The sequence below is a fragment of the Argopecten irradians genome, chromosome 4 (assembly GCF_041381155.1).
Source record: "Argopecten irradians isolate NY chromosome 4, Ai_NY, whole genome shotgun sequence".
NCBI lineage: Eukaryota > Metazoa > Mollusca > Bivalvia > Pectinida > Pectinidae > Argopecten > Argopecten irradians.
Genome location: NC_091137.1, coordinates 20,798,221 through 20,813,205, shown reverse-complemented (window position 1 = coordinate 20,813,205; position 14,985 = coordinate 20,798,221). Strand labels below are relative to the sequence as shown.

The following is a 14,985-nucleotide window of genomic DNA, read 5'->3' as shown; positions in this document are numbered from 1 at the left end:
CATCCTTTGTTTTGTTAATATTTATTTAATTTAATATTATAATTTCCGTTAAGTATAATACTTTTCAAAAGAGTTAACAATGGGGAAAATATGATTTTTAAACAATTTTGTACATCGAATATATTACAAACACACCAAATATTCACAAGCACTGACTTCAGTTTTCTATATATTCAAAGATAGTGGCTATTTCATATGATTTGCGCATGTGTAACAGGAAGGCGACAAGTCGACAACTCGACAACACGACAAGTCGACAACACGACAAGGCGACAACACGACAAGTCGACAACTCGACAAACACGACAAGTCGACATTTTACCGCGACAACACGAGATTCTGTACGCGCTAATTAGCGTGTTTGAAATGTCGACTTGTCGTGTTGTCGACTTGTCGTGTTGTCGTGTTGTCGACTTGTCGCGGTTCAAAAACGCGACAAGTCGACATTTTAACTGTTAAATCTCGGGTTGTCGCAGTTTGAGACCGCGACAACTCGACAAGGCGACAACACGACAAGGCGACAACACAACAACACGAGATGGCCGTAATCAGCCACCATAGTTTTCACTGATGGTACTGAGCTTTTACAACATGACTATACATAGCATTTTGGATTGTGTATGCTTCTTCCCTCTATGATATTTTCTGGACTTTAGCAAGCACCCTCATGATCGACTCACTTCCGGTTCCGGATTCTATAAACAAATTGACTTCCGGTTCTGGTCTGTTACCGATCTGACTAGTGCATTTTACGCACTTTAACCATCAAGTGGCTTGCACAGGTAATTATATCAAGTTACATCTCTAGTGCAATGCTTTATAGTCAGATATTGCTTCTGATTTTATTCTATGAAATGTCACCGTCCCTACTTTTATAAAGTTGGTTACGGTCGACAACTGTCACAACAACTGACCGCTGACATCCCTGTACAACGTACAGTTACCGGTCCCCGGTAACTGAGGGTAACTCTTGAGTGACACTCGTTATATTAACCTTACTGAAAAACTGAAACGACAACTTCATAAAGATATTGTTAAAATTGATTTTACCCCGTAAGATTTTACCATAAACTAATAATTTTCACTTTTACGCATTTGTCGGTGTAATACTCAATCAGCTGTCAATAGTATGGCGAGCCGTTTGGGTTTTCACTCATTGATTACAGTATCAATATCTATTTTTCCATACAAAATATAGGTACATGTAGAACTATCTGTAATTAATTATCGATGTACATGTATCTCAAATAAAAATAAAGATATCCATATATTTCGAATAAAATTTATATACCCTTGAAAGACCAATATTCGTCAGGGTAATCAAATCTCCCGTATATCAACAAACCAGAAAGAAATAAAATGTACCAATTTCATCAACACAAATATGTAATATTTTGTCTTACTTGCACAACAAGTTGTCTATCAACTCTTTGTTTCTCAAGCGCGATACGGAAGATTTCTACCCGCCGGTCGCTGGGTGATGGCCGACACAATAGGGACCTATTTTTGTGCGGGGGGGGGGGGGGGGCTGTGTTTGGCTTATTACGAAAATTGAGGTAATTCCAAATAAAAATTGAGCAGCAGGCGCTTGTGGTTGTGTTTAATCTGAAAAATTCTTGGTGTTACATCGATTTAAGTCTTTAAACCTCTCGGTCATGAAAAGTGGCAAACAACTTTGTTTACATAGAATAATGTTATGTTTTCAACAGTCCCGCTCCAAAAATTTCGGGTAAGTTAAATCGCCAAAACGATTTTTAATAACTCAAAATCTGGGCTATGAATTACATGATCAGACACCTGACTTCCGGTACTTTGTTGACATACTGCTGATCAGTGCACATGGACAGTCAAACGCTGACGGTAGGGTTTTAAAGTTTCATTTAAAATGGACTTAACATAATTCCTTCATTTTGGGGTATATTGCTACATTGTTTTTATAAAATCACTTGGTTATAGCACACAATCTTTTTTAAGCATGACAAATCTTCCTTGATCAAATCTGCTTTGGCAGACGACACTCTTTATGAAATCACGCGATAGTTCATGAGATATAAGCAAAGTTCATGAGATATAAGCAAAATTGTAAACATGACGAAAACAGGTCCCTGACGAATTTAGGGCACTTGACCATAATGTGTCTTTATTTTTATTTAAGATATGTACTTTTATAATTAATTACAAATAGTTTTACACATATCTATATTTTTTTAATTAAGATATTTCTAGAGAAATACAATATATTAATTTTATGGATACATATATCTGTATTTATATAGAGATATTTGTATTCCAAATAAGATCTGTAGATCTATTTGTTAAGAAATGCAGATATTTAAATTTTAAATTTTAGAGAGATCTTTTTGATTAACAGGGAATGTTTACCGAAAACTCATTTTGTCCTACTCGTCTGACATCATCGACACATTTCAAGTGTTAGGCCTATAAGCAGCTGATACAATGTGTCTAAGTAATGAATATGTAGCGGGATTGGACTGGGTCGATTATCGGTGACCAGGTAGCTCAGCGGTAGAGCATTCGGCTAGTGTTCAGAGGTGCTGGGTTCGAATCCCAGTCTGGTCGCTACATTTTCTCCTCTCCTGTTAAAAATATATTTCAAAGATTGTCTTACACGATAATTTCAGGGGCTTGTACCTTTTGCATTGGGAAAACACTACATTTATTTTTTCTTGAAACATGTATATTTAAGAGAGATTTTCTTTATTTGGGAAAATTGGGATTTACATAATATTCGGAAAACACAGAAAAATTTCTGGAGGGGAATAGGTTTTTATTTGGGCCCAAATGTACCTAAAAAAAACCACTGTATAGCCTATCACCACCAGATAAAAAATATTGTGGGTATGTATATGAGTAAGTTATGAGGAGATTTACAGTTATAATTATTATTTTTTTTTTAATTATATTTTCAAAAATAAAGTAAGATATCTATTTTCAAATAAAGACAATTCTTTTTAGCAGCAAAATACATTGTCTGTGTTTTAAATAGTGTATTCAATGTAATTTTTAAAAAAATGTAACAGAAGGGGGCACTTATTAAGGAACCAGTTGTAAGTTGTGGACAAAAAGCCTTTAAAAAAGTAAGCCATGCTTTAACACTTTTTGTGCTCATAGCGTATTAATCTGTTCAAGTAAACATGCATCTGCTTTCTTTCCTGTAAGACATATTATGACGTCATGATTCACACATGAAAGGCTTGCACGTTCATGTAATATTTGATATAACGCAGATGTTATAAGCATCACACATGTCAGATATCTGTATTTAAAATACAGATATCTCTATTACCGTATTCTACCCAATGAGCCTCCAGGGCATTTAAAAAAATTGAACAAATGAAAAGGTGCTAATAAGATGAAATAATTGTAAATCTATACAGTTTTGTGTAGTTTTGGTTTTTCTTTATGCCTGGTCAATTACAGTAAGTGTTATCTCTATACAGCTACTATCGAGGTGGAAAAGGCATAAAAGCATTGACATTTCGGACATCTTTTACATATCATAATGCTTTTCCGTTATAACAATAGCAAAATAAAGAGTATGTGAATTAAACTGCTACATAAACACTATTTTCAATGAAAACCTTATATACTAAGTACATTTTACTCTCATTTCAAATGCTTTCTTTCCCTAACACATATTATTCCTACAGATCTTCATGTAACTGCATGGAGAGATTACTGTAGAGTTAAAAAACCAGGAAGGAACCTGTGACCATTGACTTACAGGTCTATGTTATTATGGAGCTACAAATGGAAACCTTTCCTAGTTTATCACAACACTGGACTTTGTTAAGTGGTAGTAATGTAGATTGTGTAGCTTTTACCAAAGACATTGACATTTAACAGACAAAAAAGCACTGTTTTACTAAACATGCAGAACATTTAGATTTACTAATACAACTAATACAAAAAAAACAGATCCTCAAATTTAAAAGTAAAATAAAATAACAGTGTACACACAGTCTAGATTAGTATTTAGCTTATGAAAGAAGGAATTTTTGGACTGGCTTGAATTTGATAGAGTCTAGCTGTGTTTTGGAAGAATCCACTCATTTAAAGGGACAATTCAGTCTAAGAGAACATTAAAATTTGTACATATATTGGGGAAAACCCCCAGTTCTAATGGAAATGAGATCAGTCGGTTTTACTGTGAAATGCCAGAAAAGCCCATGGTGGTGACATGTGAGTGAAATGTTCAAACTCGCTCACTGTCCGCCATTACACACTGTGGTCGAACTTCTTGTATACCGAACCCTGTCCCTTGCTCGTAGAGTAATGCAGCTTTTGTCTAAAACTGCTCAGATTGCTTTGACAGTAGTGTGTTTACCTTATTAGGTGAATTGTCTTGCCTAAAACATCATTTTATAACCTTCTCAGTGGTTATGCAGTTCATTTGTTTAACGTGCGTTATTTTGGCTCGGGTATGGGTACAGCGTCCATATTGTACATGCTTAATCGTATTGATCAACGATTTGATATTTCAGTGATATTAAATAAAATACTTAACAATGTCGTGGAATTGGTCAATGCTTTACGTTATATGTTTCATAAGAAATATAGAACAATACATTTATGCTATATTTTGCTTCTTGGTTATGTGAAAGAATTAGTCTGAGTGAATTGTCTCTTTAAATTAATAGATTTTGGTAGAATAATTTTGATTTTTGTTTCCAGTGATTGGGGCCAAGTGTGTCCTGCCTAAGCAAGCATGACTAATGCTTGGCCTAGTAACAGACCAGACACATTGGAGAACATATGTCTGGGAGTCTGTGCCCAGAACCAAGAAACTTTTTGTGTCGAAGATCCAGATGGGAAATTATCAGTGAGACCCGGAGCTGATATTTTACCTGGTGTGGTGGATCGACTGGTAACAGCTCTTCAGAAGGATGATGTATTGGACTTAAAATGGATCAGTTTATTCAGGGACACTTCATTGACCAGACTCACGCGAATTGACCTGTCAAGATGTGTGCTAGGCGAAACAGAAATGGACATTGTCACTGACCATCCACTCCAAGAGTTGATTCTCACCGATACAGTTTTGTCAAAAAACACTGTAGAGTGTATAAACAAACTCTCTCGGACTTTGAGGATTCTGAAATATGAGAATAACCCTCAAGAGTCAATGACAGATTTAACTTTTACTGGGCTTATTGCAGACATGCTTGAAAACCCACAGATCAACAATGTAGGAGAAAAACAATTTGGAAAAGATTTTTTCATTAATACTCCAAACCTACGAATCCTGTCCCTACGTGACTGTTTTTTTAAGGAATCTCATCAGAGTTGTAATCTACAGATACTACTAAACCCCCTGAACAGACTGACCCACCTGGATCTCTCGCGGTGCCTCCTAGATATTGTACAACTACAAAGTTTACAAAATCTTCACAACCTCATGTGGCTTAATCTAAGTCAAATTATGCTCATGCCAGATGAATTGGAGCAAGTTTTAGAACATGTCTGTAAATGTAAAAATCTGAGGTGAGAAAACTTTTTTTTTTTCGCTTATTAAGTTTGAGTCTTTTTTTACAGTGTCATGAGGTCTGAATCTCAATATCAATATCCTATTAGAGTCTTTGTCTAATAACTAATGATCATAGTGAATATTGCCAGGTGGAAACTGAGTTTTGACTTTGATATATATACAAAATGGTATGGATATGTGTTATTTTATGTAAGCATTATTTATATTTTGTATACCATGATATGTTTGGACACTTATTAGCTCACCTGGTACAAAGGTCCAAGCTAAACCTACATGTATATGACATACTGATATCTGTTGTCCGTTTTTCTGTCCATGCTTCAGTCATTTTGGCAAAATCAACTTCTTTTTCATAACTGCTGGTCAGGATTTAATCAAATGTGATTGGCATGTATCCTTATGAGGTGGGGATTCAAAATTGTACAGATGTTTAGACTGACCCCTCTGGGGTTTATTTTAAAGGGGGGCAATGTGGCTATTCTTAAAAAACCACCTGATCTGAAACTACATAATTAAGCAATGGATAATTGGATATCACTCATTAGATACTAAATATTTTCTCTTTGTAATGTTTAAATAATAAAACAGGATTAGTTTAAAAGACACATTGATAACTATGCATTATAGTATATATAGACACTTAGATATACTTGATAATCCCATGTTTTGTTTTAGACATCCAGGTTTGTTGTATTCAGACACAAGACAGTAAGATGTTTGGACATGTTTAAATATTCCTTTTGTTCTGTTTAGACATTTAGATATATCCTGTGATGCCATGGAACACCATGGTGTGTTACATTATGACAATGGAGAGAAATGCCTTAAAAAACTGATGAGTTGTCTCCCCTACCTAACCTCTCTGGACCTATCTGGTACTGACCTTCCCAAGATTCCTCAAGAGACAGTTTCACACAAACTGGAGCCAACATCAAAGGGTCAGCAAACAAGGTAAGTGTAGGTTCTGATATAATAATCATTGTTGCCATGACATCATTGTGAAACAGATTAATTGTCAACAATACTGCTATGGCACATACTGTCCATAGGCATGATCATTGATTTTGACTATTCTGATGATGGTGTATAGTTCTATAAAAACATCTTTTTACATGTATTTTTATAAAAAATGTGGTAAAAGTTTTCAGTCTCTCTATGCATCATAGAACTCAGCTTATATCAAGAGATCTTCTATATTATTGATTCAATTTCTGACAAAGTTGCCATTGGTAGGGATGATTGGACTCTAAACTGTGCCTTTTGTTTGCTGTTTTAGGGCATTATATATGTAATATAATCACAAGAACTTTTTTATTTTTGCTTTATAATGCTTTTTTTGGCGGAGTGCTACAGAAAGGTGACAGAGATGATATTCGCAGGATGTGATGACAATCGCAGGATGTAACAGAATTCCTAAAATTAGTTAGTAGTGTACGTTTGTATGTATTTTTCCTAGGGTTGCTGAAAAGAAATGTTGTATAGCAGGACTTGACGGACGTATTTTTGAGTTTCTTGGTCTGTTGCACTGCAGAGGGGATCCGTGTAATGAAGAAAACCTTCCAGCAAAACAGGTAAACTTAAAACAAATGTTTCCTAAAATAAAGAATCAGGGATGATTGATAGACCTTAGTTATTTTATAATATAACCTTTTATCTAAAAGTCAAACATATGCTAATAACATTAAACAGGTAACTTCAAATCAATGTATCCTTTCAGAAAAACAGGTAAACTTAAAACAATAGTTGTGTTCAGCTGTATGGTTCAGTGAGGTTGCACTATAACGTCTGTTGTGACTAATGAGGATGTCGTAATGGATGTCCTCAGCTTTTGTGATATCACACATTGAAAATGATATATCCTAAGAAAATATGTTATCACTATTGAATACAGAAGTAAATCAAACAATTGTAAATACTATGTATTTGTTATGACATCTGAGCGGCCATATTGTAAATACTATGTATTTGTTATGACAGGTGAGCGGCAATATTGTTAATACTATGTATTTGTTATGACAGGTGAGCGGCCATATTGTAAATACTATGTATTTGTGGTGACAGGTGAGCGGTCATATTGTAAATACTATGTATTTGTTATGACATCTGAGCGGCAATATTGTAAATATCATATATTTGTTATGACAGGTGAGTGGCCATATTGTAAATACTATGTATTTGCTATGACAGGTGAGTGGTCATATTGTAAATACTATGTATTTGTTATGACAGGTGAGCAGCCATATTGTAAATACTATGTATTTGTTATATCTATGTAAATTTGTAATTGTATTGACAGGTGAGCGGCCATATTGTAAAATACTGTGTAATTGCTATGACAGGTGAGTGGTCCCATATTGTAAATACTATGTATTTGTTATGACAGGTGAGTGGCCATATTGCAAATACTATGTATTTGTTATTTCAGGTGTGAGGCCATATTGTAAATACTGTGTAATTGTTTTGACAGGTGAGCGGCCATATTGTAAATACTATGTATTTGTTATGACAGGTGAGTGGCCATATTGTAAATACTATGTATTTGTGGTGACAGGTGAGCGGCCATATTGTAAATACTATGTATTTGTTATGACAGGTGAGCGGCCATATTGTAAATACTATGTATTTGTTATGACAGGTGAGCGGCCATATTGTAAATACTATGTATTTGTTATGACAGGTGAGCGGCCATATTGTAAATACTATATATTTGTGTTGACAGTGTGAGCGGCCAATATTGTAAATACTATGTATTTTTTATGATGACAGGGCCATATTGTAAATACGTATTTTTTATGACAGGTGAGCGGCCATGCTACAGAGGAGCAGGTCCTGATCTCTATACAGCGTTACTATGACAGGGACAACGCTCTTACATCGTCACTCAACTCTCTCTTCAAAATCTTTCGTTATTCAGAGGTCAAAAATCACTGTGCTGCCTTGGAGGTAAGAATCTTACTTTTAACTTAATATTAACTTTTAACTTGATATTAACTTTTAACTTAATCTTTATATTAACTTTTAATATTACTTTAAACTCATGTTTCTTTTCATAATGGTTTTAGATTAAGTCATACATCACTGTTGTTCCATTGTTACAAATGTTTTCCCTTGAAGAGTGAGGCCAAGATTCATATTATTACCATGGAAGGAAAATAGTTAAATCAACCTTTTTTTCCTGTTTTAGGCAATTCTTCTTGGAATGAGGGAAAACCAATGTGACAAACAAGTCCAAATTTCCGGCAGGTGTGTATTTTTAATAAATTGTGCATTTTTTATTTGTTACAACGTGAAAACAACATGGTCAACATGTTGCCATCATGGAATGTAAGAATTTTAAGTTTGTGACTGTTGTATCTGAAAAATTACTTGCAATATTTTTCTTGAATTTCATATGCAGTTCTCGTTCCTCCCTAAATGTCAGCTGTTAAAGTCTGACGAAGTATTGAAGAGATCTTCCTCCAGTTTCATGTGTAGATTTCCCAAGATCCCTTTGTTTTTGTCATAAACATCTACATAATGTATTTCAATGATGAATTTTATATTAATCATTGATTTTTGCGATAGAAAATTGACGGATCGCCGGTGGTTAATCAAACCGCCCAGGTACCGCACGCAACTTTGCAATTTGGATTGTTTATGCTATTGCTCAGACATTGAATAGTTACATGTGCCTTTGTGACCAGGATTAATGATTTTTTACTGGCTGGTGATTGGTCAATAGTTGAAGTCAACATCAACATTCAAGTTCTATACAACCATTAATCTATATAAGCCAGATTTAATGTAATTATTCATCCTTTCATTGTTCCAGTGCTTCCTTGTTTTACATTGTGAAGGGACCAACATAAGGAAAATATCACTTATCTACAAAAAAGGTAATTTTACATTGCAAATTTACAAAATAAAACTCAAATCTATTTTTCCTTGTCCTATTCTTGACTAAAATGTTATAAAATATAATTGTAATCTATCTCCGCTTTAATCTATCACTTATCTACAAAAAAGGTAATTTACATTGCAAATTAACAAAATTAAACTCAAATGTATGTTTCCTTGTCCTATTCTTTACTAAAATATTTTGAAATAAGTGTATTTTATCTCCATTTTAATCTATTTGTTGCTTTGCATATTTTTCTTAGGTAAATTCAATATTTTTTCTACTTATATACACACAAAATCCAGTTCAAGAAGCAATCATTGATATTTTCTACATGAAGGAAATTAAATGTATGAGTTGCCATATATATCATATTCCTGGGTATTTTACAGGCGTCTTATCACCTGTTTGTTGGATGCGATGGAGAGACAACATGATGATATGACGGTAACTAAGATAAAAATCACTTCTTTATTCAACTGTATGACCTTGTTGTCTATCTCTGACACTTTCTCTCAAAAACTGCCAGATCAGATAAAATTCCTTCAGAGTTCATCACTCAACTGATAGATTTTTTAGACTAATTGCATTAAATAAAGAACCTGATTTTATTATTAAATCATATATCGGCAAATCCCAATATGTGAATCCAACAAGCTGATGTATGTAATTGGATGGTAATTTTGGTTTTTGTTCTTCAGATGCTGAGAAATGGCTGTCTGACGATATGCAATCAAGCCATTCCTCAGGATGTGGTAAGGTTTTAAAACACTTCTTCTGATAATTATCACTTCTTTTGTTTCTAAAGATTAGCATAATGAATGAACAAAATACCATTGTTTGAAGCATTTCCAATACTTCCCAATACTTGTCATATCCAAGTAACTGTTTGGTTGGTCTGAGGTACGGTTCATCAATTGAAGGCCCAGTTTAATTTGACCTGCACTATTGTGACTTTTTTAATGCATTAATAAACACATTTATCCACAAGTGTTTCGAGTAAATACTTCATATTGACTTTTTTACACACAGCTGTTCTGCTACACAATACGTCTTGTTGAAGGAAAGTCATCATTGTTTCTGGCTACAATATCCCGAGTCCAGGATGAGGTTTAATCCAATGGATCAGTATTTTCCTCCTCAAACTTGTTTGGCCGTGGCCAAGTGGATGGAGATGAGATAAAACTGGTACTGTCCGACACTCGTGGGGCAGTTAAGGTAAGCGCAATAACTAGTTGGGGTTCAATTAGTATAGATTATTGTGGGGAATAATAAAGTGGTTTCAGACAAGAAATTGTTCTAGGGGTGCCGTCTTGCTTTCATTGACTTTCTTTCTCACCCATGATAGGTCACATTGAATTAAGTCCTTACTCAACTGTAGATTGTAAACGGATAAATTCTTCCCACCATTCCTGATACAACGAAGTAAAGTCTCATCCCGCTTTCTATTTCAAGTCTTTTATAACATTTTTAGACCATATTGGCCCATCCACACCCTAAGGTGTGGTAAGCAGTAATAGATTTAATAGAGTTTTATTGGGCATTGTTGACTTAAGGCTACCATAAATAAAAATGTCATGCACTTTGTAAAAAACTATTGTTTGGCATGGTTTGTAATAAGTGCTTATAAATATACAATTCTCAGTTAGTGAAATGATGCTCCTGGCTTTATTACATATGTGATAATGTACTGTTTTTACTAACTTTTTGAACAATTTCACTAGTGTGAATGCTTGAATTTGATTCCGGTAACAAGGTGGGGTAAAGTAAATACACTGTGAATGAGGTGTTTGGTGTCAGCATGGAGCACTCTCTGGAATGTCACAGGTAAGTCTTAAAATTAATATTTCTCTGGAATGTCACAGGTAAGTCTTAAAATAAATATTTCTCTGGAATGACACACGTAAGTTTTAAAATTAATATTTCTCTGGAATGTCACAGGTAAGTCTTAAAATCAATATTTCTCTGGAATGTCACTGGTAAGTCTTAAAATTAATATTTCTCTGGAATGCCACAGGTTAGTCTTAAAACATGTCTCAGATAAATATAAAAAAAAAAGATTTCTCTAAATTGTCATAGTTTTAGAAAGTCTTAAAATATCCCTGAAACGTCACAAGTCAACATGAAAATATCTCTAGAATTTCATTGGAATACAAAGAAAAATAAATCTCCTCGAAATGTCACAGTTAAGTAAATATTTCTCCAAAATGTCACAGTCAGGTAAGTCTAAATATCTCTCTGGGATGGCACAGTTAAATCTAAATATCTCTCTTGAGTGGCACAGTTAAGTCTAGACATCTCTCTGTAATGTCACAGTTAAGTCTAGATATCTCTCTGGAATGTCCCAGTTGAGTCTAAATATCACTCTTGAATGTCACAGTTAAGTAAATATTTCTCCAAAATGTCACAGTTAGGTAAGTCTAAATATCTCTCTGGGATGGCACAGTTAAGTCTAAATATCTGTCTTGAATGGCACAGTTAAGTCTAGACATCTCTCTGTAATGTCACAGTTAAGTCTAGATATCTCTCTGGAATGTCCCAGTTGAGTCTAAATATCACACTTGAATGGCACAGTTAAGTCTAAGGGCTTTGCCAGCAAAACATATCTGGTAGGGGTGAAGGTACTTTGAAATTGGGAGACTCACGGATAGAAGCATATTTCAATGTTGTTGGAACCCAACCCCAACCCCATATCAATTTTTTTGTGAACGTGACCATGGCATAGAAGCGATTTTATTTTTTATTTTGCTCCAACATCTTTTTGGATTTACATATTTTGATTTCTAGCATCACTGAAGAGTCCCAGGACAAAATTGCACTGTATATGGTGCAGTGAACTATTTTTTGATGTGCTGCATTTATTACTAAAAGGTACAATCCTCGTAGAACCAGTGGAGATTCTACTAAAGATACCAAAGTGCTTCACAAGCGCAATGCAAGAGTAGACATCTGGACATTCACACTTAAGCTTGTGAATTGCTACTTTTTCCTCGACTTAGTACACTGTACCAGTGAATTTAAATAAAGATCTGTTGATGACAACAGTAATTTGCCCAAACTAATCCAATGTTTCTCTGTACCATTGACAAGTTTGAATGAATATAATATGTTTTAGATAGATGTTCTCTCATTTTTATATCAAAACACCCAGAAAATAAAATAATTGATTTTTATTGAAAATGAACAACACATTAATATTGTCAGAAATTAAAAATTTTCTCAACAGTTATTTTTGTAGTCAGGATGACTGACAGCAACATTATAAAACAAAAATTTTGCATATTATATCAAAAAGTGCTTCAGATAGACCCCCACAGAAGAGATTTTATTTTGAACCCACCATGGCACATACTATTTTTTAAAGTGCCTTCCCTTGGTGCCATATATGTTTTGCTGGAACAGCCCTAATCTCTCTGGGATGGCACTGTTAAGTCTAGATATCTCTCTGGAATGGTACAGTTAAGTCTAGATATCTCTCTGGGATGGCACAGTTAAGTCTAGATATCTCTCTGGAATGGTACAGTTAAGTCTAGATATCTCTCTGGGATGGCACAGTTAAGTCTAGATATCTCTCTGGAATGGCACAGTTAAGTCTAGATATCTCTCTGGGATGGCACAGTTAAGTCTAGATATCTCTCTGGAATGGCACAGTTAAGTCTAGATATCTCTCTGGGATGGCACAGTTAAGTCTAGATATCTCTCTGGAATGGTACAGTTAAGTCTAGATATCTCTCTGGGATGACACTGTTAAGTCTAGATATCTCTCTGGAATGGCACAGTTAAGTCTAGATATCTCTCTGGAATGGCACAGTTAAGTCTAGATATCTCTTTGGAATGGCACAGTTAAGTCTAGATATCTCTCTGGAATGTCACAGTTAAGTCTAAATATCACTCTTGAATGTCAAAGTTACATGTATTGGCTTCTGTAGTGTAGATCAGTGTCAGATATGAGAAATATATCAGCTTAACTATATTTTAAGAATGTTTTACTATGCATGCAGAAAATATGTATGATGCAGGTTGTCTTGTTTTACTTGTTTGCTGTACATGTTAAATTGATCATTATTATAATTATTAGTTAGCAAGTTTCAAAATGTTGTCTATAAATTGTAGATGAAACAGCTGCCAACTGTGAGAAGTTCATGAACAATGGCGGTATGGATCTATTTAAGGATTGTCTACAGGTGAGAGTATCCACATGTACCTGATACCTAAAAGTTTATATTCAAATCGATTCCAGCTGTAGTTTTGGTCAAGATATTAGATTTGAAGTATTTTGTTGTCTCAATTTCAGAGATTTGTGGACAAACCTGAATTACTCAGGAACATGATGGGCCTAATGGTAAGTACCAACAAAGTAATTGAAGACTCCCCTCGCCCCAGGATCATGAAACAGAAAGATTTTGCTTAGCCAATCAAAAATCATTATAGCATTATCTGTAATTGGCTAAGTCTAAACTTAAGACCGTTTTAGACTTAGGCCATTTCATGATTTTGGAGGTCTCTAGTCGCTGTGTATTTATCCATCCCTAGTATTTAACCATTGATCTATAAAAGGTTGATATATTTCATCCTAGATTCTTTATGGTAACATTGTGAACAGTTGTCCACTGGGACTGCATCTTAACCTCTGACCTACAGCAAGCATTTAAAATTTAAATCACAAAAAAAATTGTTACAAATAATATAGCTGAAATTCCTACACATTTGTATTGCTCAATTATCTGCACCGGGGTAAAACAGTGAGTGAAAGTCCTACACCTATTTATTTCTCATTGAACTTTTACAGGGTAATATAGCAGAAGTGAAATTCCTACGTCCAAAGTTGATGGATCCAGAATACATTACCATGTTCAGGTAATTCTTCATTTTGCAAACCGTTTTAATGTTCGATTGAGACTGTTCAGGAATTGATCTATTTCATTGACATATATGCCTTGGCTTAGTTAAGCTGGTCAGCCAGAGGCAAGACTCTTTGCCGACCAGCAAACAACAAAACCTTATACTTATAAAAAATAAAAATTTGTGCATATCAGAGACTCATCAATGCTGTGTTATATTCTTGCAGTAATTTATTGGACTCCAAAAGTGATGGGATAGAGGTTAGTTACAATGCAGCAGGGATCTTTTCTCACCTCATGTCTGATGGCCCTGATGCTTGGACGATCAGCTGTCCTGCTCGGGATGAAGTTATTGACAGATTGACCAACGCCATAGAGAGGTGGCCAATCAACTGCAGCCGAAATATCAATTACAGGTACTGGTCCAGTGCAGCCTGTTGTCTGTCAGATCTATTTATAGAACTCCTAGATATGAAGATAGGGAAAGCAATTACTGTAAATTAATGTACACATTTTGTCAACTTGTTTTTCAATGACAACATTCTGGTTAACAGTGAGCGCTCTACACTCTATACTGTCTTTCTATACTGTTTTAAAGGCAGTTATAGTGCCTGTGTACCAAATCATATTTGTTGTACATTCTCTTGTAAATCAGTTCAGTATAGAAAAAGTTTGCGGTAAACTGGCAAGAGGTTGTCAACTTGACCTTTAATTCACAACTTGTTTGGGATATTTCTAGGACCTTTGTAATGTTATTG

General features: G+C 34.7%; 1 protein-coding gene across 1 annotated transcript; it reads left to right on the top strand.

Moving 5' to 3' along the window:
• The first annotated feature begins 317 nt into the window (after positions 1-317).
• Positions 318-14,731, top strand: LOC138322162 (protein zer-1 homolog). Its single transcript, XM_069266212.1, is given in 16 exon segments — positions 318-782; positions 4,696-5,505; positions 6,263-6,460; positions 6,966-7,080; positions 8,309-8,452; positions 8,694-8,752; positions 9,321-9,351; positions 9,353-9,384; positions 9,779-9,833; positions 10,088-10,141; positions 10,861-10,892; positions 11,173-11,213; positions 13,500-13,570; positions 13,681-13,728; positions 14,176-14,243; positions 14,455-14,731. Coding segments are annotated over 15 exon segments (2,001 nt in total). The 5' UTR covers positions 318-782; positions 4,696-4,729.
• Positions 14,732-14,985: the final 254 nt, after the last annotated feature.